We start from the raw sequence: 27,333 nt of genomic DNA, 5'->3' as shown, positions 1-27,333 counted from the left end.
TCTAGGCATGAGCCTATAGGACCATAACTAATTCAAAGGCTTAGTAAGTAAAATCAGATATAATACATATTTCATTATGGGAATCATGGCCTAGGCCAGCTAGATTACAATAGGGTATGAGCCGACAAGGGTGGTGCCACAAAGAACCAGTTTGCCATACTCAGTGACAATGCGTTTCTGGCAGGGGACTGTATTCCTCATGCAGGTTCCACTCAAAGGGTCCACACTTTCCACAATGACAAATGGAGCTTCTTCCAGGGTCACGATACTCAAGTGGTCATCCTCTCGCTCCTCAGTCTCAGGACACACACGAGGCCAAACGTAGTATTTCATCTGAAGGTTTTTGTCTTTCCACTTTCCTACCTGCAGAAAGATGAGCAAAAGATTCAGAAAATACTAGTGACCATGACTCCTTTTTCTTAGCCATCACTAGCTATAAGATAAACACATGAGCCACACATATTGTTGAAAAGATAACTTTATTCTTCCTATTCAATATCTCTCAAAACAGGCACTAGGTTTAATCCTTTGTTTTGTTCAGGCACTTTAGTTGTGTCTGACTTTTTGTGACCCCATGTGAGGTTTTCTTGGCAAAGATACTGGAGTGGTTTGCCATTTCCTTCTCCAGATCATTTTACAGATGAGGAAACTGAGGCAAATAGGATTAAGTGACTTGCCCATGGTCACATAACTAGTAAGTGAGGCCAGATTTGAACTCAAGAAGGTGAGTCTTCCTGATTCCAGTCCTGGTAATCTATCCATTGTGCCACTTAGCTGCCCCTAGGTTTAGCTCTAGGGAAAGCTTTAAACAAAAAGTTTAATGACAGGCAGCTCTTTAAAAAATATGTTTTGGTTTTTCCCAAACTACAATAAGGATCATAATATTTTAAAATGACAACTGTCAATGGATCAATAGAAGAGTGGAACCAAAAGAAGCAGACTTAAGTTCTTTTATTCAGAATATCAAAAGTTATTACAGGTCAAGACAGAGATGAGTTGTGTTGGAGTCCTGAATTAAATTGGTACAGGTTGTCATGAGTCATAAGGAGAAAGATATTAGAAAAACCTCATTCAGCAAGTTCCCACATAACTTTCTTTTTTTATTAGATTTTTGGGGGGCAGGGCAATTGGGGTTAAGTGACTCGCCCAAGGTCACACAGCTAGTAAATGTGTCAAGTCTCTGAGGCCAGATTTGAACTCAGGTCCTCCTGACTCTAGGGCTGGTGCTCTACTGACTGTGCCACCTAGCTGCCCCATCCTGTGTAACTTTCAATTCAGTCATTAACTGACCCTATAATAGCATGAAAATCATAATTGTCAGTATCTCAGTGTGCTCTCTTATGAAAAGGATAATAACAATTTAATTCTTTCTAATTCAAATCCTTATTACCTCACACCTGGACAATTCCCAGAGCCTTTGAGATGGTCTACCCATTCCTAATATTCTCTTCCACCCAATGTATCTTATATACTACCATCAGACTGATTTTCCAAAAACACAGCTTCTTTTTAAAGCTACTTTATTACTTTAATCCTTTAATTTTAATGTTTTAAAAATCCTTTAATATTTTCCCATCACCTCTAGGATTAAGCCCAAATTTCTCAAGGTTCTTTATAACTTGGGCATAATCTAAGTCCTTCACTTATCTCAAAAACATACATTCCCACTCTAATCTGAAGAGAAAATAGTGATCTTTGGAAACCATCAGAATTTACTCGGAAAAAGTTGCTCCAAGTTTAGCTCATTTCTTTTTCTGGTAGCATAATTGGAGGTTTAAGTAAGGGCATATGATAGATCCTGATTTCTTTAAGTCATGTGACAAAATTTCTTGTGATATCCTTATGGACAAGATGGTGGAGTTATTGGCTGCAAAATAATACAGTTAGGTTAGTTTGTAGTTGCTTAACTTAAAGGAATTTCAAAATTATCTGACCGTAGGTTCATATACAAATCTAATGTTTGCAAATCTTCTAGCACTATATAAATATGAGTTACTATAATCATACTCTTATTAGGCATGTTTCTACTTAAATACAGAAGAAGACAGAGGTTTATGCCCAGTCCCTTTCTGCATTTTCGCCCCATTGACAGGAAAAGCTCTCAAAAGTAATGTTAATCAAATTGATAGATGACAAAAATCTGGAATAGCTAGCTAATATATTGAATGACATATTTGAATGAAGATTCAAAAAGATAACAATAGCTTGTAGATGGGCTTAAACTAATAGAATGAAATTTATAAGTTATTATATATATATAAGTTATAGGTTTTAATGGGAGTAAAGTCATCCACTTTCCAAGGTATCACATTCACCTTCTGTAAAGTGTAATCGTTAGGAAGTTTTCCCTGACATCAGTCTGTATTTGTTCTTTACAAATTCTTCCTGTCTTGTTATGGTAATTAGGGTGGGGCTTTTTTGTTTTCTCCTTTAGAAAGCTAAGGTAATCAAGTACCTTTGAGAGTCTTGCCTTTCAAATGTAATAGCAAGCAAAGTGGACTTTTTGTTGTCTTTTTCTCTTTGATTGAATCAAGAGTCTTTGACCTGCTTAAGAAACAAGAAAGCCTAGTTCACATAGGTTTGAGTCTCATGGTTACAACACCCTCTGACTCTGAGAAAGGTATATAAGATCTGAGGTTGGCATTTTGTTTTGGGGCTCTCGCTCACTGAAAGAGCATCGCGTGATTTGAATTTGACCAGATGAGACTCTGGGTAGCCATTGTTAAGAGACCCCCATCTTTAAAAATCCAGATGTTGGTGCTTCTCTTTTTGGTAACTATGTATGTGATGTCTTGATCAGACAAAGCCTGTCTGTTGATCTGTTTGTAGTTTCTGTTTGTATTTGCTCTGAAGTTTAGGGTGCTGACTTTTTTCCCTGAACTAAGTGAATGATATATGTCTGTTTGATTAAAGTGAGATTGTAAACCCCTTAAAGTTGCTTTCCTTAGAAAAAGCCTGTCAAAGAACTTGTGCTAACAGCCCTCCTGTGTGCTCGTCTTGTTGGGTCTTTCACCTCCACAGCAGCTGCCAGCAACATTGTTGTTACATGTTGCTCCTGGAGCTGCCCTTCTGCGGACAAATAGAACAAATTTAGTCCTTCTTCCACATGACAGTTTTCCAAATACTCAAAAACAGCTATCATGTATTCCCTGAGTCTTCTCTTCTTCAGGCTAAACATCCCCATTTCTTTCCATTGGAATTCATGGTGAGGACTCAAAACTCTCCATCTTCCTAGTAGCTCTCCTCTGGATGCTCTCTAGCTTGTCAATGTTATTCTTAAATTGTGGCCTCCAGAACTGAACACAGTACTCCAGCTGTTATCTTACCAGGACACAGTAAATAGAAATGATTTCCTCCCTATTCCTAGGTGCTTTGCCTTTCAATGCAGCAGAAGGAGAACCATATTTTAAATTTCCCATAACCAAAGGCACAGTGTTATGCTCTTAAGAGATATTCATTAAATAATTTTAAAATGAATGAATGCTTGGTCATTATATAAGTTTATAATAACATCAAATTATGGCTCATTTGCGATGTCTTTTTTTCCCAAGAAAAAAAATCAGAATTAATCAATCATTCAGTTAAAAACATTTTAGTAAGCACTTCCTATGTACTTGGTATGCTACTAGCTGCTAGGGAAACAAAGAGAAAAATAAAATAGCCCCTGTTCTTGAGATTAGAATCCAGGAAGATGAGACAACATATATGTAAATGGTATATCAAAACAGATGCAAAGTAATGTTGAGGTGGGAATCACTGGTGCCTGGGGAGATGAGGAAAATTTTCATATAGAAATTGCATTTGATCTGAGCCTGCAAAGAAACTTGAGATGCTTAGATGTGCAGAACAGAAGAGAGGATAATCCAATCATGGAGACAGCCTCAGAACAAAGTCATGGATACTATAAATGGAGTGCCATGTGTGAGGAACAGCAAGAAGCTCAGTTGGGCTGGTCTATAGGAAAAGTGAAGAGTATGGGTAACAAAAGAGGAAAGGTAGGTTGGGGGGTGAGGTTGTAAAGGTTTTTAAATGCCAAACAGAGGAATTTATGTTTGATCCTAGAAGTGATTGGGAGCTCACTTGTGTTTGTAGAGAAAAATGAGCAGATTCCATTCAGAATGAAAAAAATGAAAGAAAATCTTTACAAGGAAAATATTTTATAAAGATCAATTAATGCCAATAACTGTTAATGATGTTAATATGGAGGAGAACTAAGATGGATTTGGGGAAATTGACATTAGGGTGGGAAAAATATAATGAAAATTCATAATGAGGTATTTTGGGCAAATTAACAGGAAAAAAAGGAAACAACAATTAAAATAGAGGTAAAGGGGGGACTTTTTCTAGGATATTTGAGATAACAATAATAACAGAGGAGAAAAAGAAGGAAGAAGAAGAAGAAAAGGAAGAGGAGAAGAAGGAGGAGGAGAACTTACATTTAAATAGTGCTTTAAGGTTTTAAGACACTTTTCTCACAATGGCCCTAAGTGTGATTATCATTTTACAGATGAGTAAACTGAGGTACAGAAGAGAAGTTAATTGACTTGTCCAGTAAACAACTGAACTGGGACTCAAACTTCTGAGAGGAACTTAAAGTTGGAATACAGCCAGCAAAAATGCATAAGGTTAATATGAGCTTTGAAAACTACACAGGTAAGGTTAATGAGAAGTAGGAAAGGTACAAAATCTTTGAAAGAAATTTTTAAAGAATGACTAAAAAAAACCTTCAGAATTGATGAAATATTTCTTTAATGTACTCTGAATTCCCCAGAGAGAATTAAATAAAAATAAGGAATTGTCATAGCATATTTACTAACATATGTCTATATAAAAACCAATGAACTGCTTTTCTCTTGACATATGAAAAGAACTCTTAAGAAAAACTGAAGCATATTTTTTTTCCAATTACTCAGGGAAACATGGATTGGACATCATAGGAATTTGGGGTGGTTGTTCTTAGTATGAGATGAACACCTCCAGAGAAAATAATTATTCCTAAGAAGTTACTCCATTCTGTGACCACACGTGTTAAAATTAGAGTAGTATTGGTCCATGGCGATACATTCCTGACGAGAGTCCTGAGAAACACATTTCTGGTGATTTTAGACTTCAAAGAAAGTCTTTCCTGTGCTCACAGTTTTCTTCCCTACAACTAGGGTAATTGGCACTAATTAGCACCCTAGCTGGCTGTGACAGACAAGGCCAAGCATTAAAACAAGCAAGGAAAACTGTGCTTCCCTCTGAAAGGCCAGGGGCTGGTCCCTCCATGATAAACAGCTGAGGTAACACAGCAGGGTGAACACTGTATGTGCAGGCACAGAGGTGGGTGAGGACACATTGGCAGGTCACTGCTGCTGCTGCAGACCTTGTGCAGTAAAGCAAGGGGTGTCAGTCTCTCCAGGCTTTTTCTTTTGTGTGCATTGGAATTCATTTTAAGATCACAGAACAAAGGCACTTATTAGAGCCTCTTTAGGCATCAAAGGTTATTTTGCTAAAATCAAAGCATTTTTGTTTCTTGCTTGAGATGACATCTGGATCTAGCACTAAACACTTACTGCTTATTTTAAGCCTCCATCTGACTTTTAAAAAGAAGAATTTAAAGCTCTGAATTGAGCAAGCTGAAGAAGCAAGAAGAAGCCAACTGCACAAGCATAGAATAGGGGAGATCTCACTTAGCAGTTCATGTGAAAGAGAAGGCATCACTAAGGGCCAAGAATGCCAGATTTAGAGCCAGATGACGTGGCACTGAAACCTGATTCCTCCACTTGCCAACTGTGTGACCTTAGACAAATCACTTTGAGTCTCTGGGTCTCAGTTTCCTCATTTGTACAGTGTGGAAGCTGAATTAGATGGCCTCCATTCCAAATCTAAATCTACAACCTTTGTTGCCCTGTGCTAGGAGGCCCAGACCTTGCACTTCCTTCCAGGCCCCAATGCCATCCCTGTTCATGTGGTGCTTCTGGCAGCTCCTTCTAGATGTGTGTTGGTAATGCAGTAGGCCAATGGCAACGGCAGAGAGCTTCCTTGCGCAGGACCTTGATATTCAGAGCTAGCAGAGAGCTTAGAGATCATTGAGTTTAGGGCTTCTTAACCCTTGTTCTGTCTCATACTCCTTTGGCAATCTAGCGAAGTCTATGAACATCTTAGAATAAGGGTTGGGTTTTGGTTTTGTTTTGCCTACATTCATAATTGAAGGAAATGCTAAATTTTGGTTAGAGGTTAGTGAACGTAAAGATGTATTTTCCTTCATTCAAGTTCATGTATCCTTTGAAATCTGTCCAAGGACATGCCCTCCACCCCTGCTGAAATCTGTCCACTGACACCCCCCACTAGGCCTCCATGGACCCCAGATTAGCAACTCCTAAACTAGTCTAGCCTCTTCATTTTACAGAGGAGGAACCTGAAGCCCAGGAGTCTAAGTGCCTCATCCAAGACCACACAGATGGTAGACAGCAGGGTTGTGCTCAAAACCCAAGTCCCCTGACCCCAAACTCAGTGAATCCATCCTCTGAAATCAGAGGTTTTAACTGCTCTTTAACTCTAATTCTTCATAAGTTCTTGATCAAAAGTTATGTTTCACAAAATAACAGAATCTGAGCATTGAAAAAACTTCACAAGCCATCTAGTTCAATCCAAACCTAAGCAAGGACCCTTTTATATATTAAGGACTAGTGGCCCTCTAGGCTCTGCTTGAAGACCTCCACTGCCAAGGAGACTGCTACACAAAGTCCTTTTCACTTTTGGATAACAAATTGTTGAAGTTTTTTCCTTGCCTATTTTTCTTAATTCTACATTAGTGCAAATTTCATTGATTGCTGTCAGTTTTGCTCTTACAGAAAGTCTCATCTTTCTTCTGCATAATGTTTCTTCATAAACTTAAAGACAGATATAATAATGATAACTAGCATCTATATAGCACTTTAAAGTTTTCTAAGTGCTTTACAGGTATTATCTCATTTTATTCTCACAATAAAGTATGAGGTAGGTGCTACTATTATCCTTATTTTACAGATAAAGAAACTGAGGCAGATAGTGGTTACATGACTTGGGGTCACACAACTACAAATATGGTCTTCTAAAGTCTTCTCTTCTCCAGACTAAATATTTCCCAATTCTTTAACTGAACTTCATATGGAATGATCTACTTCTCACTATCATGGTTTCCATCTTTTAAAATTTGGCACCCAAAAGTAAACATAGTAATGTATTAAATATGTTGTGTGACCAGGTCATTTGTTGTTCATTCATTCAGTCATTTCCTACTCTTTTTTGACCCCATGGACCATAACACACCAGTACCTTTTATCCTCCCCCATCTCCCAAAGTCTGTCCAAGCTCATATTCATTGCTTCCTTGACACTATCTATCACATCCTCTGCCATCTCCTCTTTTTTGCCTTCCATCTTTCCTAACATCAGGGTCTTTTCCAATTATTCCTGTCTTCTCATTATGTGGTCAAAGTATTTAAACTTCAGCTTCAGTATTTGTCCTTCCAGTGACTAGTCTGAATTAATTAATGACTGCTTTCATCTCCTTGCTGTCTAAGGGATTCTCAGAATCTTCTCCTGCACCGTAATTTGAAAGTGTTGATTCTGCAACACTCAGCTTTTCCTGGAGGCCGCAACTCTCACAGCCATACATTACTACTGGAAAAACCATAGCTTTGACTATATGGACCTTTGTCAGCAGGGTGGTGTCTCTGCTTTTTAGTATGCAGTCCAAGTTACTATAGTTTTCCTTCCAAAGAGCAAGCATCTTTTAATTTATTCGGTGATTTTTGAGCCCATGAATATAAAATCTGACACTGCTTCCATTTCTTCTCCCTATATTTGCCAGGAAGTGATAGGACCAGATGCCATGAGCTTATTTTTTTAATATTAAGCTTCAATCCAGCTTTTACACTATCCTCTTTCACCCTCATCAAGAGGCTTCTTAATTCCTCTTCACTTTCTGCCATTAGAGTGGTATCATCTGCATATAGGAGATTGTTGATATTTCTCCCAGCAATCATAATTCTGGCTTTTGATTCATCCAACCTGGCATTTAGCATAGTGTACACTGAATTTAAGTTAAATAAATAAGGTGATAATATATAGCCTTGTTGCACTCCTTTCAGAATCTTAAGCCAATCAGTTCTTCTCAACTTGCATACAGGTTCCTTAGAAGACAAGTAAGATGACTTGGTACCTCTGTCTCTTTAAGAACTTGCCACATGTTGTTGTGATCCACACAATCAAAGGCTTTAGTGTATGTAGTTAATGAAGCAGAAGTAGATTTTTTGGAACTCCCTTGCTTTCTCCATAATCCAGCAAATTTTGGCAATTTGGTCTCCAGTTCCTCTGCCTCTTTGAAAACCATCCTACTCTTCGAGAATTCTTGGTTTACATATTGCTAAAGTCTAACTTACATAATCTTAAGCATAATCTTGCTGGATTGTGACATGAGGGCAGTTGTGTTTCTTCTTTAGGTTTAGGATGTAAATTGATCACTGAGAGCCTTTGGTCTCTTTGGCAACAGTAGTTGGAACATAGACTTATATTACTGTAATGTTGAATGATTCGCCTTGGATCTGAACAGATACCATTCTGTCATTTTTTGAGATTATACTGTTTTTCTCACTCTTTTATTGTCTATGAAGATTACCGCATGTCTTCTAAGGGATTCTTGCTGACAGTACTATATGTAATGATCACCTTAATTAAATTCACTTTTTCCTGTCCATTTGAGTTCACTGACACCCAGGAAGTTGATATTTAATCTTTCAATCTTCTATTTGACCACATCCAGCTTACCTCAATTCAAAGATCTTATATTCCAGGTGCTTATGCAACATTGATTTTTATAGCATAGCACTTTCCTTTAGTCACCAGATACATCCACAGCTGAGTTTCCTTTCTGCATTGATCTAGCCAGTTCATTCTTTCTGGAGCTCCTTGTAGCTATCCTCTACTTTTCCCAAGTAATATAGTAGACACCTTCTGGCATCTTCTAGTGTTATATCTGTTATCATTTTGTTGATATCCATGGAGATTTCCTGGCCAAGATACTGGAGTGGTTTGCCATTTCATTCTCCAGTGAATCATCTTTTGTCAGAACTATCCACCAGGATCTGGCCATCTTGGATAATCCTGCACAGCATAGCTCATAGTTTCATGGAACTACACAGGCCCCTACACCACAACAAGGCAATCATCTAGGCGGGATGACCAAGCTATAGTATCATGTAATTATAAACTCTCTTGTTCTGGACCCTATGCTTCTCTTGATTCAGGCATTAGTAACACTATCTTATTTTGTTTTGTTTGGGACTGGGTTTGTATGTCATACTTTTCACTCAATTTTAGCTTGCTATTTTAAATGCAGCTCAATGGAGCAGTGTATAGAGTGTGGAGCCTGGAGTCAAAAAAACTTGAGTTTAAATTCATCCTCAGACACTAGCTGTGTGACCCTGGGCAAGTCACTTAACCTCTGGTTGCCTCAGTTTCCTCAACTGTAAAGTGAGGCCAATAATAGCATCTACTTCCCAGAGTTGTGAGGATTAAATGAGATGATATCTGTAAATTGCTTAACATAGTACCTGGCACACACTAGGCACTTAAAAGACCTTGTTCCTTTCCTTACTATCCAATAAAATCTGCAGATTTCTTTAAGGAACTGTTTTAGAACCACATTTTCACGTTCTTGTATTTTTTTTTTTTTGAAATTGATTTGAAAGTTTTTTTTTAAATCATGGAACTTTATACTTACTCATATTACATTTTATTTTATTATATGTAGCCTATTACTCTAGCCTCTCAAGATCTTTTTGGATCATGACTCTGTACATCTAGCATGTTAACTCTCTTCCCTTATCCTGTGCCATCTTCAAACACAAATATAATTACATCTTTATCCAAGTCACTGTAACCATGCTGACAATCACAGGCTCAAGGACAGATGCCTAGGGCATGCCACTAGAGACTGCCTTCCAAGTCGGCAACAAGCCATCAAGGCCTACTTTTTGGATTTAGTCATTTGGAAATTGTCCAATAGGTAGTTGTTGATTCAGAACTGAAGTTCAGAGGAGGGACAGAGCTAGATTTATAGAACTTGCAGTCATATTCAAAGAGATGACTAATTAAGCCCAGGGGATCTGGTAAAAGCAATGTAAAGTATGATGAGAAAGGAACAAAAGAAGGTAAGAGGCAGAGCTTTGGGGGCCATCTAAAGTTTTGGAATAACTCATGAAAGAAGATAGAGCAAAAGGAACCGAGAAGGACCAGACAAACAGAAGAACAAAGAGAAAACAAAGCACTATTTGGTAGAATCCACAGAACTATTGCTAGAGAAAAATCTCCTCATTAAAAATTCTAAAGCATACAAGTGGTGGTCAAATTTCAGTTTCAATCCCAACCCCAAAATTTTGCAAGCAATGGGTATAAAGGACTTCAACTATGAAGGAAAAAAATTGAATAATTCAGAAATATTCCACAATCATAATGAATTGCAGAAAAAAATAAGTATGTTACAAAAATCAAACATGTGTTAGCAGCAACTCAAATATAATGTGTCCTGCACAGGTGAACCTGATGGTCAATGGGAGAAAATCAGACCTTTATCAATAGAGGCTTTCATACAATCTACAATAACCCCAGAGATTATTAGCAATTTGGCTTACAAATACTCAAGAAACACAACAAAAAAAAATAATCAATTATCAAGAAAAGATTAAGCAATTAAACCAATTCTCTCATGTTTTGACTTTTACAAAAAGAAATTAGAATGAAGGATAAATGGAAAGAACAAGTATAATCAAGGAAGAAAAATGAGTACAAGGAGCTAAAGAGTTAATGCAACTACATGAGCCAAATATAAAACATCATATTTTTAAAATAGAGGAAAAGGAAAGGCAATACCTCTTACAATTATGGCAAGAGGGAAAATTCTTAACTAAACAAGGGATACCCATGATCACAAAAGATAAAACAGAAAATTTGGATTATATAAAAATAAAACTTTTGTGTAAGCAGTATCAATGCAATTAGAATTAGACGGGGACTCTTTTACTGGGGTAAATCTTTGTAGCCACTTTTTTCTGCTAAATGTTTGTTATTTAAGATATATAGGAAGCTGATATTAATATATACAAATAAGAACAACAGTAATGTTGCTCATTTACTTTTGGTTGTTACTTAAGGATATGTTAAGAGTGGCAACAGAAGTTAGATGGTGAGGATAGGAGAATGGATGAAGGTGGAATGAATACACTAGGGTTACAAAGAGAAAAGTAAAATATTTCCTGTTCCCAAGGAGTTCACATCCTACTAGAAGGAGACAAAGCATACAAAAAGTTTCAGCTTCAAATCAAATGGAAAGGTCCCAGCATCTTTAGGGTACAGCAACAAAGTAGATATTAAATGACTCCTCTTTAATTCCCATTTCTGATGTTGAACCATTCAAAAGTGCCAAGAACTTCAGTGGTAAGAAGTTCATTCTCTAAGTCTTCAGTAGCTATGGCTATAGATTTGCAGAAGTAACTATCGGGTCACATCTCCAAAGGTGTTGGTTCCTAGAATAATGGCTCCAAGGACTGAGCTGGAAGAAGGACCAGCAAGTGGTCTGGGGCACTACCACTCCCAGGCCTCTTGGGGCTTAGCTGCCTATCAGTGGTTTAGCGACTGCTATAGCTGGTATGAAGGAAGGTGGACCCCTTTTCCACTATGATATCTTTCCTCAGTTATGGCTATAGGGTCCAGGCTGAAAGCAAGACCAACGGTCTGTAGGTCACTGCTATTCTCACAGCTTTTGGTTTCCATCAGTTTCCAAAGGAAGGTGGTGGTAGTGGTAGTTTGAGTTGCCACACACATTCTGCCTTCTGTCTCTCCCTCAGAAGGTCTTGCTGCTTCAGCTAAGCTGGCTTGCTTGCCTATGAGTTGGTTGAGAATGGGTGGGGATGGTTGGTCCTCTCTTTGCAGTAGTTGCTTCATCGGATAATAGCTTCAGAGAATGAAGACGGCAGGCACTGGTTAAAGACGAGGTATCCTTACTGTAGGGAAGATTTAATGTAGCTTTTTAAAGTGACTAACTTAGTCCCTATGCTGGAGGATTTTCCTTTGCAGGTGGTGAAGGCAAAATGTTAAAAGGTTTTTTAGCTCCTAAAATATTCAACAAGATTTAACTCAAAATGTCAGGGTAAACTTCAGCTAATCCTTTGTAGTATATGGATTACTTCCCTGCAGGTGCAAATAAAATCAACCATCGGAAGTAATAACACCCACACCTTCATGGATTTACATAGGGACTCGTATCAAAAGAACATCCACTAAGCTAATTTCTCTCAGTTTACAAACCACTCCTTGGGAATAAGTTAGATACTTTTGGAAACTATTAACTCCTTCCAGGCCAATCATTTTGTAAATTATGTACCAAATAGTACCACACTGACTTGAAAGACCTAATACAGCTTCAAAAACTATCAGTTTCTCCATGTGTTCTTTGCACACAAAATCCCTATCTAGGGCTTTACAGGGGAAAAAACACCTAAATTCTAATGCTAAAGTACAGGCTGTCCTGCTATTCTTTTCTGAAATAGTTCTAACAAATCATATTTTCTTTCTGAAGCAAGCAAATTGCACTCTTCCATTCCCACCCCCTGGGGCTCTCTGCATCTTTCAAGATGAGATGGGTCCAGAAGAGGCCCACTCAGAATGCCTCTGGATCAAATCAGGTATCTAGGCTATTCTTGCTTTAAATATTTATAAGGGGAACATCTGGGCAGCTAGATGGCACAACGCTGGGCCTGGAGTCAGGAAGACTTATCTTCCTGAGTTCAAATCTGGTCTCAGACACTTACTAGCTGTGTGACCCTGGGCAAGTCACTAAACCCTTTTTGCCTCGGTTTCTTCATCTGTAAAATGAGCTGGAGAAGGAAATGGCAAGCCACAACACTATCTTTGCCAAGAAAACCCCAAATGGGATCACAAAGAGTCAGACATGACTAAAAACAACTGAGCTGAAAGGAAAATATGTCCCACTTCACTGGGTGGTTGTGAAGATCAAAGTGGATAATATTTGTAAAGTGCTTAGCACAGTGCCTGGTAGTAATGATTACTTATTTCTTTCCCTTTCCCCTTCCCTCCCCTCTCCAGTGCTTTTAATGCCTTCTTGAGGTTTAATGAAGCTTCAAGACAATTTCTATGGCTGAGTGATATTTACCATGTGAAGTTACTGGAAGTAAAGATATATGGAATTATTTCCAGGTACAAAATAACTCAGAAAGGTGTTAAATGTATGTGGGAAGGTGAGAGAGCAGTGGAGAGGCATCCTACCTGAACCCTGATTTGAGGAAGAGGTGAAAGGAATTCACTCATTAATTAATTCAGCTAGAAGCAATGGCAGGGGAACCTTTTGTTGAATGGGTCTAGGAAAAACAAACATCTCCCAGCTGCCTGAACGGCCCTTTGGTGTATCAACTAGCAAGAGCTGTGAAGAGGTAGTTGGGTTAGCTGTGAAGAGGTGTGTGGGTTAGATGGTTCCTGAGGTACCTTCCAGTCTCAGACCTACGGCCCCATGTGTTGACTAGCATGAAGCTGTGTGATAGCAATGACACTTCCCTGAAGTATTAGCAGCAGTACCCAGCAGCAACAAGGTAGCACTTTTGTTTTTGATTGTTAGGGACAGCAACATGGTAGAGAAGCAAAACAAATGGCAGCTTGGGAGTTAGAAAGCAGGGGCTGAGAGCAGAACCTTAGCAGGTGATGGCTGTGGAGGTAGAGAACAGTAGAAACATCACGAAAGTTTCTGGAAAGAACAACTGGAGTTGGAGCCAAGAAAATGTAAGGCAAACCAATTGTCAGGAAGCAGAGCTATGAGAATTCAGGGAGGAGAAATTCTTCCAACCTAAACTCAAGGCTAAATTCACAGAAGCCCAAACCCTTCTTCACCTCTGAGAGTGAAGGGAACAATTGTCTAGGCTTGATTTCCTTCCCACTGGTATGTGAGTCTTTGTAAGGTTGTGTTCATTTGCATTTGAGTGATGAGAATGATTCTTATTTCATGATTTTCTGGCTATTTATTTTGCTATGCCGTTCTAAGTAAATGTTGTGGTATTTGACTTGTGGTTCCTATTCTACCTATTGGTACAGTTGGCCTAAACTCAAGTAGCATTTCTCAGAAACATTAAAACCATGTAACATACGATGCCTGGGTTCAGTAAGATGGCTTTCACATTCAATTCAACTGGCATTTATTGAGTTAGTATGATGTACAAAGTAAGTGGTCCAAGTGGGGACAGAAAGGAGTGTAGAGTTGGAGGGAAAGACAATACTGTAGCCTAAAAGGACTGACTGGTAGCAGTGCTATGGTCCCTGGAAGCCCTTAGCTATCTTGATTCCCAGGAAGTGAATAGGGTTGTTTGGTTGGATTACTCAGACCATCCTATTTTTCCTTCAGATACTGATGACAGGAGTAATAACCCCCATTTCTATCATCTCAACCTTCTTTTCTCTTGCTCTATCATTAATTTCTAATGCTTTCTAGTCTTTTTTTAAAACAGAAAAGGTACAGATAAGCATGATTTTTACAAATCCTAGAAAACCATTTTAGACACTAATCCAGTTTACTTATAAAAAGGAAGTAAATTGATGTATATTCATAAGAGCATCTTTCCAGGAATCTAACTAAAAGTTATCAGGAGACAAAAGTGGAAAACAGGGGAGAGGAGAAATTCATAAGATGATAATATTAGACAAATTTCTTTGTGCTGAAGGGTGTCAAGTATAAAGGAAGAGTGAGCAGGAGGAATGTAGGGAAAGATAAATATTTTGTGAAGGGTAATGGTGGAGGGAAGGCTGACGAAAAGGAAACAGGAGAAAAAAGACTCATCCCTAAAATAAGAGAGGCATACATTGACATGAGCTGCAATGTGGTGCAATGGAAACCATATTAGTCATAGAGTCAGAAGGCTGAAGGCCAAATGCCAGCTCTAACACCTCCTAACTATGGGCCACTTAACATCTTTGAGCCTCAATTCCTTGATGTGTAAAAAGGAGGATAATAATCCTGGTGATTACTTAGCTCATAAGATTGTTTTGAGTAAAGCGATCTGGAACCCTTAAAGCATCAAAGAAATGTGTATTGCTATAATTAGAGCACTACTAAAGTCCTTTTCCCATGCTTATTGTGGCATGGAATTGTGAGACTGGCTTCTTCAAAGCTATGCTAGCAGAGCCAGGTTAGGGCCAGCTAAATGGTAACTGAAACAATACATTCTAGAATGTCTAGTTTGTAGTTGTTTCTATAATATATTCAAAGATATGCTTGTTATTTTAGATTTGTATAACCATAGATACTATCCTTCCATTAGTTACAAACAACTTGAGCAAAAACTACTCTTGTCTTTTCACCAAAGAACATGATTCAAGGCCTTTTCCCTTGACAATGTTCAAGCAATTCATAGATAAAACATAATATTCTTCAGAATACTTAAGTTTATCTGATTTTTTTTAACTTTTCTGCTAAACAGTAGGACTTATTGTTTTCCACAATCGCACCTTATATCCTTAAACAACTGAAAAAAATCTTTCACTATTTCCAAAATCCTATTTCATAGACAATGCTTATTTAGCCCAAATGGATTAATTTTTTTTGTAACACCCTTATTCCTAGCATTAGAGATAACAGATTTCTGCATCCTGAGCTGAGATAAGAAAGATAAATATTCAAGATCCTATGGTCACCACCCCATTTAGAAGACTAGTATCCTACCACCCCAGAACTAAAACATCATTGGCAACCAAGAGAGATAGAACCTTTCTCTATACAAAGAGAAATCTGGTGAGCCACATGAGGCATTGATACCTGATCTGTGTTGCCATCAATTCATCTGGATGTTGACAGACCCATGAACCATCTTGGTGGTGTTGCATCTCTAATGAGTCATCTGAGGAGTTTCCACCTCCTGACTGATCTGAAACTACAGGCCTCTGCACTACCCAGAGAGCTACTGGAGACCTAACTGAAGAACCAAACCCAAGGAACCATATCACCTCATCTCCAGCCCAGCAAGACATCAGACATTACCCTTCAATAAGACTAGAGTACTTAAGTACTATGAGTGGGCTATTTCTTGCTTTTATGGTCCTTTAGAGGGCAATTATTGCTAAATGTAAGACATGATAGAAATAGAATATAAGTAATTCCCACTTTTCAATTATTTCTCCAGGCCCTAACTAAGATTAGTCCAGGAGCCCAAGCTCTAGCAAAGTCTACCTTTCTGGGAAGACTGAATACAAGTCTTACAATGGACTGTGTGCTTGTCATGTGAGGACCAAATTAATTAAGTTCAGAAATGTTTATTACCAGGTTTGCCACAGGGAAATGAGTTTTTTCAGCCATAGAAATTTGCATAGAGGGTATATGATTTTCACTGGTAAGAGAAGTAGCCCAAAATACAAAATCACAGATCATTGAAATACTGAAGTAAGAATAATGAAAGATAAATGATAAACTAAAGAGAGAAAAGAAGATTAAGAAACATATTTTCATGAATACGTATATCTTCTCCAAAGTATCCTAAACATTCTTGCTACAATGGTTTCTAGACCTTGGTTAGGCTAGGCAACCAGAGCTAATTTTTCCTGAATGGCAAATCCTATTCCAAGATTGCCCAGAAATTGTATATTTTAAGGAAAATCATTCTGGTTAAAAATGACCTTTGTAGAAAAAATCTGAAAATGTTTTGCAGGAATCATGCATCCCAGTGACATTTCTACAGTCATTGCAACCCAGATAAAAACCCCTGGTCCTAGATTTTGAGGGTGCAGTCAGTGTAGAAGAAGCACTTCTAGCCCACTGTTCCTCCTTTTATATTTACTAAGCGATCACATTGATTAAGTGCCTACTGTGTACTAAACAATGAGTTGAGTCCTGATTTTTTAAAATCTCTTTTGAAGTGATCTCTGTCGAAAGGGGACACTGATCCAAGCAGACAGAGAGGTGTGAAAGAAATCATAAAAATAGAATGAACAAAGGATTGCATATATATGGTAGAATCAATGAAACCCATATGGGGGGTAGGAAAAAAGAAAAGCAGGGGTATAAGCAGATTAGAAGTATCACAAGAACCTTTTAAGATCCTTCTAAAGAAAATACAGTGTTGACCTAAGTCCTTTTGTTTGAAGCAAGTTAACATCCCACTGTCACCTCTAAAATTGGAATTAGTTTAACATCTTTTGGTCACAGCAAGTTATATTGAATGATTTACTTTGGCTCTATTGACCAATACAATATGGTGCTATTATTTGAGAATTTCAGAATTTAGGACTTTGAGAGACTGTTATACAATAAAAGACAGTTACATTAAAATTCCAGTATGTTCCTCATGTTCCAAATGATATTCATCAGAAAGTATAATCTACTCTTGGGGAATAAAAACATATTGTTATTTCATAAAGAGCTCTAAAAATGTCTAATGTAACTATTTAATTGTATTGTTTAATCTATACTTACATACTGCAAGCCCAGGATAACCCCTCCCTCTCATTTAGTCAGTAAACCAAATAACATTTTTTTTTAAATGCCTACTATATACCAGGAACTAGGGATACAAAGAATGGCAAAAATAAATAAATAAAATCTCTCTTCTCAAGGGGCTCAGAGTCTAATCGGGTAAGCAACATACAAAGAACTATGTTCAAACAGTGTGTGTGGGGGGTGTGGGGGGTGTGGGTGTGCTTGTGTGTATGTGTGTACATGTGCATGTGTGTGTGTTTGTGTGTAATTGTTGTTCAATCATTTCCATCATGTCCAACTCTTTGTGACTCCATTTGGTGTTTTCTTGGCAAAAATACTGGAGTGGCTTATCATTTCCTTCTTCAGATCATTTTACAGATGAGGAAAGTGAGGCAAACAGGACATAAATACACACATATGTAATAAATTGGGGATAGTCTCATAGGAAGACATTAAGATTAAGGACTAAAAAACCCTGTTTCAAGAAGGTGAGACTTTAGCTAAGGAAATCAGGGAAGGTAGGAGTTAGACATTGAGGAGGGCAAGTATTCCAAGGCATGGAGGACAACCAGTATAAAGATTCAGTCTGGGGAGATGGAGTGTCATGCGCAACAACTCCTTCATCTAAAAGTAAAAGCAGTAAGGTGGATTACATGCTCATTATAGGAATAAAGGAGGAAAAAATCAAACTTTAATTTATTTTTCTATGCTTCTGTGTGCTCTCTTTTACCTAAATGACCTTCTCAAACTAGTGCCAGAGCCTTTTTCCTTTGGGAGGTCCAGAGTTTCTGACTCTCAAGTCTCTGTTGGTCTGCTGAACACCTTAGAATATGCTTATGTTTAGTCTTTGATGTAATAGGAAAGCTACTAGATTTGGAAGTAGGGATTCTGTGTTTTAATTCCAGCTCTGATGCTTTGTCTAAAATTCTATGCTTCTATGAATTTTAATTCTTTTTTGAAAAGGCTCAGTTCATGTTTCTTACAGCACTGTAGTCCATTTATCAAGTGTCTAAAGGCATCTAAAAATAATTCATATGGTTTGCATAGGATTTACATAGGATATGGAAATTAATTGAGTTTCAATGTGATAGAAATTCTCTGCTGATCTTCGATTTCCTGAACCTTTTCTTCAATATTCTCCTATTTCTTGGCATCGTAGTGACTTGTCATCTTATGCTGGACAAGCACTAACCGGAAAATTTCTGGTCAGGGTCTGTCTATAGCCTTCGCTATATTTCATGACAACCTATAAAGAAAAATATCAATAGAGGAAAAGGTTATCCTCTGGGCTTCTGGTAGTTCGGTATGAATGAGGAAATACTGAACACCTCCAAAGCTTCTACTTCCACAATTAAGATAAATTTTAAAATAATGAAATATGAAAAAATAATGAAAATAACACATGCTTTCAACTACCTAGATTGAAAAGAATAGATTTTCTTTCATTTTCTAAGTGGGATAACTGAAAAGCCTTATGAAGTCAGTAATAATATCTTTCAGGTAACTTTAGTACTAAATAGATCAACAACGTGTAGCCAAAGAAACAATTTTTTTAAGGCCAGCAAAGAAAATGTCTATTTACAAACATTTAGTTTAATTAACCAGCTGATTCAGATGAGGATGCAGAACATGGCTGTTTACTACAGCCTGTTAGAAAGAATTCACTAGCAGTAAAATAACCCTTCTCCTGGTTTGGGGCTCATTTTCCAGAAAAAAGAATGGTGGAATTTGCTTCCTCTCTTATTTCACTGGAGAGAAACATGTCCCAATCTAGCTAGAGCTAGTAAGGGTAAGAGAAAGTCAAGAGACTGAAGGAAAACTAAAGTGTTGAGCCAGAGTAACTAAAGATTCAGGGTAGCTGTGACCACTAAATAATGATAACTGATTCAACAGCAATGAAGAAAAATGTCCAAAGGTTCCAAAGAATTGTAAAAGATGTAGAATTTAAGTTAAACTGAAATTTAAGTTACATACCTGCGAACACTTAGAAATACCGAAGCCATTTCTATCTCTTCATGAAGAGTAGCTAAATGGGCCAACTAATTGTCATTTATTCCATCAAAAAAGCTTAATGCTTTTGCTTTGATTAGATGTCTAATTAATGTCTAAAATGATAGCCAAAAATGTAAATGTTTTCTTTTCTTTTTTTTTTTTTGACCTGAGTCATCTAGGTAACCGCTTCATTTTCTTTTTCACATCGATTACTGAAAATAAATGTCCTAGAGGGATTTCTTATTGACATTTTGGTTGAATTTAATCTCTGAGATCTTTTCCACCTTTTATTCTGTGAGTCCTAAGCAAGTTTCTTTTTTTTTATCTGTTTAAATTTGCCTGTGTGAACCATAGTGCTTGTTGCTCTTCTGCTTCCCAAGGCTGTCATGATTCTAAGTTGAAAAGTACCACATGAAGTATTTACTTAATTGCTCAAATAATTGTTTTTCAAGAATGGTTATTGTTGGTGGGGAGTTCATTAGGATGCTGGGCTTGGTCTTTTATATAGTAGGCTTATTTTAGACAATATCTATCAAAGATTAAGAGGAAATAATCAACAGTCATCAGCTGGAGTTTTAATGTTTAACTTTTATATTTCTACATTTATATATCAGAGAAACAGCATGGGAATAGTGGGTGGTATTTCCTATACTAATGAAACCACAGGCCTAGATCCCCTTCCACAACAAAAATTGTAAATTTTTATTTAATATTTAATCCATCATGGGTCTGACCTTGTAAGATGGTGAAAATAAAACATATTTGGTTTTCTGAAAGAATTCTTTTAATAAACGGATAACATACTGTTCAAAACACATTGAATTCCTTCTTTGTTAGGGATGTACCTAATGAAGGGAGCATTTGATTGACCATAAATATAGTTGAAAGTATGCTGTTGGACTTGGAATCAGAAGATCTGGTTTCAGGTACATCTCTGCCACTTAGTAGCTATGTGACCTTGGGCAAGTCACTAACATCTCTGAGCTTCAGCATTCTCATATGTAAAATGGAAATTTTTTATATGGATATACACATACACACACATATACACACATACATATATACACCTATGTATATAGATAAACATATACATGTGTATATATACATGTGTGTGTATACATATATGTATATACTCACTGAGTTGCTATGATAGAGCTTTCTGTAAAGCACTGTAAAAATGTGAGTTATTATTATATCTGTTTTGCAATATGATAAAGTAGAATAAATATTGGATTGCAAATTCAAAAAATTTAGGAATAGGCTCTGCTCTCACTGATGAGTTGAGCTAGTTGGTTTCCTCTGTTGGAAAAATGTTTTGGACACTGCCAAATGACGATGCTCTTCCAACCCCTATATACTTACCCTTTTTTCTTATTCACTTCTTTCAGAGTTCTTGTGTAATTGTCCCTTCAAGCTATATTCTTTAGTATACATCTCAATATGAGACTTTCAGTTTGTCTCCTGCTTATAACACTTGAGAATAGGAGGAAGGCAGGGTTGTTTCCATATCTCTTTCAAAATATGACTTTGAAATAAGTTTGAGTTTATCTAGTTAGGAGGAACTGAGAACTCAGATGTCTCATACACTAGACAGAGAGTTTCCTGAGGACAGCTTCTCCAATGGACCACTGCTGGTCACTAATCCTCTTGGTACCATTTTCTCTGTGGGAAGAGAGATTTTTCAACAGGCAAAAACAGTACAAAAGCAATCGAGCTTTGCCACTGACAGTAAAATATTTATAATACGTGCATTTAAAAAGATGTGGGCTAGGTAGGTGAAGAATAATCACCTTGCTTCCTTAGCTTAATTTTTCTTCTGGCTCAAATTTATTTGCATACTAAACTGGGGATGATCTTGGAAATATCTGGGAGTATCTAACCCTAGGTTAGATAGTTGTCTAAAACAGAAGACTTTGATTTCTACCCAAAAATAAGGATAGAAAAAGAAAGACTTAATTTTAGCCAGCAGAAGTCATCCTGGCTTTAGTAAAGAAGGTTTGGTTGTTATAACTAAAAAGCTGTAAGTCAGCTACACCCTAGCAGTCTGAAGATAAAGTAGCTTGAGTGGCCTTAAATAGATGATCTCAAAAGATAGTAGCATAGAGCAATGCAGAAACTACATGCCCAAAATGTACTAGAACAATGCATCCATTAGAAATTGCACAGGACTAATAGAGCAACACACTAGCAGAGACTGCCTGCACAGTAATCACTGTAAGTCTAACCCTATGAAGACCAGTAGAGTAACTATCACCAAAAGACCCAATGGAGCTACAGAGTCTGGTAAAGCTATACACTCAATGAATATACTACCCCCAGTAGGGAGCCAGCTCAGTGAAAGCAGGAAAAATCAAAGGACATTGGTGGGTCCTGAAGTCTACATATGTCCCATATATAGACCTATCATTCATGCTCCCTTCTTCCTCTCATGCTCATTCTTCCAACTAATGGTACATATATTTGGGATAGAGTATGCTCTAGGTTTACAAGGTGAATGTTCTATTGCAAAACTTCTAACTATGCCACTATATTAAATATCTTTACTTTGAATTAATTGTGTCCTCTGGCCAACTGGAAAAAAAGGAAACAGAAAAAGTCTCCACAAAGATGGATACTCTTGAGCTATTGTTTTTAGTAGATGTTGACCCAAAGACTACATTGAATCTGATGCAGGTATTTTGGGGGTTGCATATATGAGAGAGGTGTATCCCAGGTGCTACATTTCTATGAATCCTTCCCTGATCCACCCCTACTTGAAAGTGGTCACTCCCTATGCAAATTTTCCTAGATCTGTTTTTTTTCGTATACAAACTTTTACTACATTCTACTCAGTATCATACTTGTTTATAAACGTGGCATATTCCTTCCCCTGGTGCCTACTTTAGATTATAAGCTTTATGGGCAGGGAAGGGTCTATGTTATTTTTAATTGTTACAGCTGCAGTTCAATCCAACATGCATTTATTAAGTACCTAAAAAGAACAAGGCGAGAGGCAACATGGTGTACTGAATAGAAGGCTTGTCTTGAGAATCAAGATTTGAGTTAAAGTCCTCTGTGTTGCATATACAAGCTTCATAAACATAAGCCAATCATTTGACTTTTCAGTTCCTCAGAAATTTTGGTGTAAGTCTATAAGTTACAGAGGAGTTGCCGGTCTGCTTCAGTGGAGGCAGTTTCCATACAAGGAGTTCCCTATCCTACATGATTGAAATCACAGGAGTTGAAATCACTCCTCTTCCCTCAAAAAAACACAAACCAGTGGGTTAAGTATTGAGGACAAAGATGAAAAAGAAGTGTCCATTCTCAAGGAGTTTACATTCTACTAGAGAGATACAATACCTTAACAGACATGCACAAGAGGGAGAGAGATAATGATTAGTGGGATTAGGAAATGGGGTGGCATATGAGTTGAACCTTGAAAGAAGTTGGAGACCTAAGAAGCTTGGGAAACAGCCACTGCAAAGATAAAGAATTGGAAAATCAAATGGTGTTTAGGGTGCAATAAGTAGTCTAGTATGTGGAAATTGTAGAGTATGTGAAGAAGAGTTAAGTGAAATAAGTTGGAAAAGGAAAGAGAGAGTAAGAATGTAAGGGCTTTAAATGCCAAGGTGAGGAATTTGTATTTTACCCTCAAGGAGCCCCTGGAGACTCTTGGGTAACATGATAAGACTTCAGGTCCAGGGTGATTATTTTGGCAGTTGTGGGAAGGATGAGTTTGGAAAAAAGCAAGAATGGAAACCCAAAATCTTGTGGTACTAAACCAGATGAAACATGAATAGGGCATGAACTAGGATGTTGGTCATGTGAGTGAAGAGAAGAGGACAGAGGCAGATTATGTTGTCAACACAGAACTTTGCCAAGATTGGAAGTGTGGATGAAAAGAGATGGAAGAGTCAAGAGTAACTCTGAGGTTGTGAATGTAGGTTATTCATAAGTGGTAGTTATGTCATCAGAAATAGCAAAATTTTAGGGAATAGAAGCTTAGAATGAGTGGAATAATGGGTTCCATTTTGGATAGGTTGAGTCTGAGAACCCTATGGGACACTTGATTGGAGCTGTCCAACAGGTAGTGGTTGATGGAGGAATGGAACTCAGAAGAGACTAAGGCATAATATATACATCTGCAAGTCATCTGCATAGAGATAATCTATTGAATCCATGGTAGCTGATTAGAACAGACTCAAACTATTTCTTGAGGCTTCCTGGTGGAAAAAGAATTTTGATACTTCAATGTTGTCACACAAATTAGCACAACAGCATATACCTATTGGATCATGGGCATCAAAGGGAAGATTAAGGGTTGTCATGAAACATACCCCCACCCCTGCCTATTTAAGGATCTGTTGTTTGAACACTCCTTCCTTATCCTCTCCTCTTGCCCTGCCCCTTTATTGGGAAGGGACCTTATGGTGAAACTGGGAAGCCAATTTTCTCCAGCTAAGCCTCCTCTCTTCCTTTTTCCTCCAGACAACAGACCCCCACCATATTTCCACAGAAGTGTGGGAGTCAGTTGAGCCAGTTGTTTGGGATCAGGGAATTCCTGGGTGAGGTACTCATGCCACCCCAGCTATTGTTCACTTCTAAGACCCTAATGTGTCCCCCCCGCTATCACCAATATCCAATTAAGCCTGATGTTTGGAAGGGACTACAACCATTGATTGAAAAACCCCTTAAGTATAGAATCCTCATCCCTTGTCAGTTCCCATGTAACACCTCTATCCTTCCCATAAAAAAGCCTAAAGAAGAATATTGAATGGTTCAAGGTCTCAGGGCTGTTAACAAAGGGTATATTATTGGAGTATATTACTCCAAAATACCACATAATCCCTAACCCATACACTATATTCACTCAGATCCCTGGGAGTACCCAATGGTTTTCCACTCTGGATCTCAAAGAGGCCTTTTTCTGTATACTTCTTCATATAGACTCTCAATTTATTTTTGCCTTTGGATAGACACTCCCTGGGAAATCAAATCCATGTCAGCTAACATGGATAGTCTTGCCCCAAGTTTTCTGGGATAGGCACTATTTATTTGGCCAGGCCTTGGGAAAAGATTTAAGGGAGCTGGAACTAGCAGGTCAATGTTTTTGTCATAACTTGTTATTAAAGCAATCATGGAGGATACAAAAAAGTACAAGAAGTTGTCCCAGCCCTCATGCAGCTTAGGAATCTATTTAAGATAAGAAGACAAACACATGTGACAAGGTAGTATGTGTTAAAAACCAAATAACTGATGAAGGCAATCAAGTCCTTTGATAGTTCAGAGAAGACAAAGATCACTGAGGCTGAGGTAGTCAAGAAAAGAGTTCATGGAGGGGATGCGAATTGAGATAGGCCTTGAAAGATGGGTGAGTTTCAGAGATTCAAGATCCAACATGCTGGTGCTTGCATACTGATGTTGTACTGCTAACAGGGTAATAGAAACTTTGGAATACCTTTGAGTGTGTAGATAATCCATGAGCTAGATGGTTAACAGACACCCTGAAGAAAGCTCAGTTTGTTCAGGAGACTTCTTTTTGTTTAGGTATTACAATGACTTTGAGGAAGAGATGTTTCCCCAGATTTGAGTATATACCCAATATTAGAAGGACTATGGAAACACACTATTTGCAGACAAATGAATTGATCTAAACATTCTGAAAACTAACTTGGAGTTATAATAATAACCCAGTAATAATAAAATAAGCTATTGATCTCAAGGAAATCAAAGTCAGAACTAAAATTTCCATATATTCAAAACATTTTAGCAAAAAGAGAGAAAAGCAAATAAAACAATGTGGATGCCAACTGATTGGGAGATGACTGAATAAATCGTGATATATAAATATTATGATACATCAGAAGAAACTAAGTGGCTTAATAGAGTGCAAGACTTGGAAGCAGAAACATATGTATTCAAATCCAGCATCACACTAGCTGTGTGACCCTGAAAAAGTCATCTAAATTCTCTGTGCCTCAGTTTCTTCATCTATAAAATGAAGACAACAAGAATACCCATATCACAAGTGAGATTCCAATGAGTTACCAGGCATAAGGTGTTTTTTAAATGTTAAAAAGCTGTATCAATTTTAGCTATTATTATTATTATACTATAAGAAATTATAAATGTGAGGAATCAAAGAAACATGGGAAGAATTTTGTGAACTGAGATGATTAGAACTGAGGTAATTAGAACAAGGAAACAATACACGCAATGGTTATAGCAATGTAACAAAAACACGTTAAAAGTCAGCTAAATTTAGATTAATTTTAATGCTGGTGTTTCTTCCTCTAGCTAGAGGTGGAAGGTTTAAGTTTATCTCACTGGTGAGATGGTAATGTTTTTCTTGGTTAGTTTTGCTTAGCTCTGTTCTCTTTTTACAAGGAAGGGTTCAATTAATGTGTGTGGAGGGAGGACAAATCGGTATAATGGGAAACACTGTGACGTAAAAAATAAAAATAAAAAAAACACCAATAGATCATATTTCCTGTGCTCACTGCTGTCCTCCTCAGTCTCTTATTGTTGTGTTTTTTTCCTGGAGCTTGCTCTGTGAGACTTAGGACCTATAAATTATGCCCCTGGGCAGTACAATTCATCCCAAGGAGCAGAAGTAATTGAGAACGCGATGACTATGGCAAGAGTCCAACATTCAGCAAATGATATAAGGGAGGAGTTACGCTGGTCTGCAAGGGAAACAGTTTTCCCTCCCTCCAATTTTCTTGTGTTAGACAGAAACCTATTGATCAAAGTCAGTGCTCAGAAGTCAATGTAATATCAATACTCATTGGAACAGTATGACTTTTACTTTAAGTATTTGATGATCAAGAGGGCCCAAAGAATTGGTAGAACACAACTCCTTTACCATGCATGAATATTTACTCCATATTCTACTGGGAGTTAATCCTGAGAAGTTTTAAGATAAAGAAGCAAGTTGATTAAGGAAGAAAATCTGCACGTTGAGAAAAGCTGAATGGTCCAAAATAGTCAGTAACACTCAAGTAGGATGGGAAGGGCAAAAGACTTGCATTTTTTCTTGTTTTCCAGAAGAAAGGAAAATCAATGCAGTATCTATTAGAGCTTCATTTTGGTGACAGAAAGGAAACCTATCTAATCTCTCCTTTTCACTGCACTGATGTCACCTTACCAAACACCATTCCACTAGCTGGCAGGAGAATAAAGGAACATCACATAGCTAGATTTAAATTCTCCTAATGTCCTATGAAGATAATTTTCTAGTTGGAGTTAACAGATAGTTACACATATGCAGAACAAATAAGACACAATGTGTGGAATGTATGCTTGATTGGGAACCAGAGCACATTGATTTGAATCCCAGCTCTTCCATTTGCTACATGTATGACCTTGGGCAAGTCACTTAAACTTTCTGGACTTCAATTTCCTTAATATAATGACCAGCTGGCCTCTAAGGTGTTATAGAAGAGAATGATCTAACTATGTCCAGATCAATGAAGCATAACTAACCAATTTGCAAACTAAGGATCTATATTTCTGATTTTCCTTGTAAACATTTGCCTACTTTAGGTAATATTTTCTTCTTAGAATCAGGTTAGTGGCTATGATTAGATGAAAATGTATTTTGGTTTTGCCCCAACAAAAGAAATATATTAGTAAAGAAATTTCATAGAAGGGAACCAGTCAATACCTTCAAGTGCTCGTAGTAGCACTAGGGTTTTAATGTAATTATGATCTCAATAATGTGGGTACTCCTTCTAGATCATAGTAGCCTATTCATGTCTTGTCATCTTGTACAATTCTTGTCAGTTACTTCCCATGTATTTTCCACACGGGGTCCAATAAGTACTAGGGACTTTCCTCTAGATCTCTGGGCACCACTGGAGTATGTGGGAA

At 37.6% G+C, this 27,333-nt stretch overlaps 1 protein-coding gene across 1 annotated transcript in view; it reads right to left on the bottom strand.

Annotated features, from left to right (window-relative positions):
• GRIN2B (glutamate ionotropic receptor NMDA type subunit 2B) overlaps nt 1–27,333 on the bottom strand; it is a 103,386-nt gene that overhangs the window by 66,180 nt on the left and 9,873 nt on the right. Inside the window, exons 2-4 of the mRNA XM_036760674.1 lie at nt 21,068–21,144; nt 18,683–18,736; nt 161–363 (exon numbers count right to left, since the gene is read on the bottom strand). Coding sequence (XP_036616569.1) covers nt 161–363; nt 18,683–18,736; nt 21,068–21,144 — 334 coding nt within the window. The remainder of the gene's footprint in view (nt 1–160; nt 364–18,682; nt 18,737–21,067; nt 21,145–27,333) is intronic.

The sequence above is a fragment of the Trichosurus vulpecula genome, chromosome 5 (genome assembly GCF_011100635.1).
Source record: "Trichosurus vulpecula isolate mTriVul1 chromosome 5, mTriVul1.pri, whole genome shotgun sequence".
Lineage (NCBI taxonomy): Eukaryota > Metazoa > Chordata > Mammalia > Diprotodontia > Phalangeridae > Trichosurus > Trichosurus vulpecula.
The sequence above is the reverse complement of the archived record's forward strand: the minus strand, read 5'-3'. Positions and strand labels throughout refer to the sequence as shown.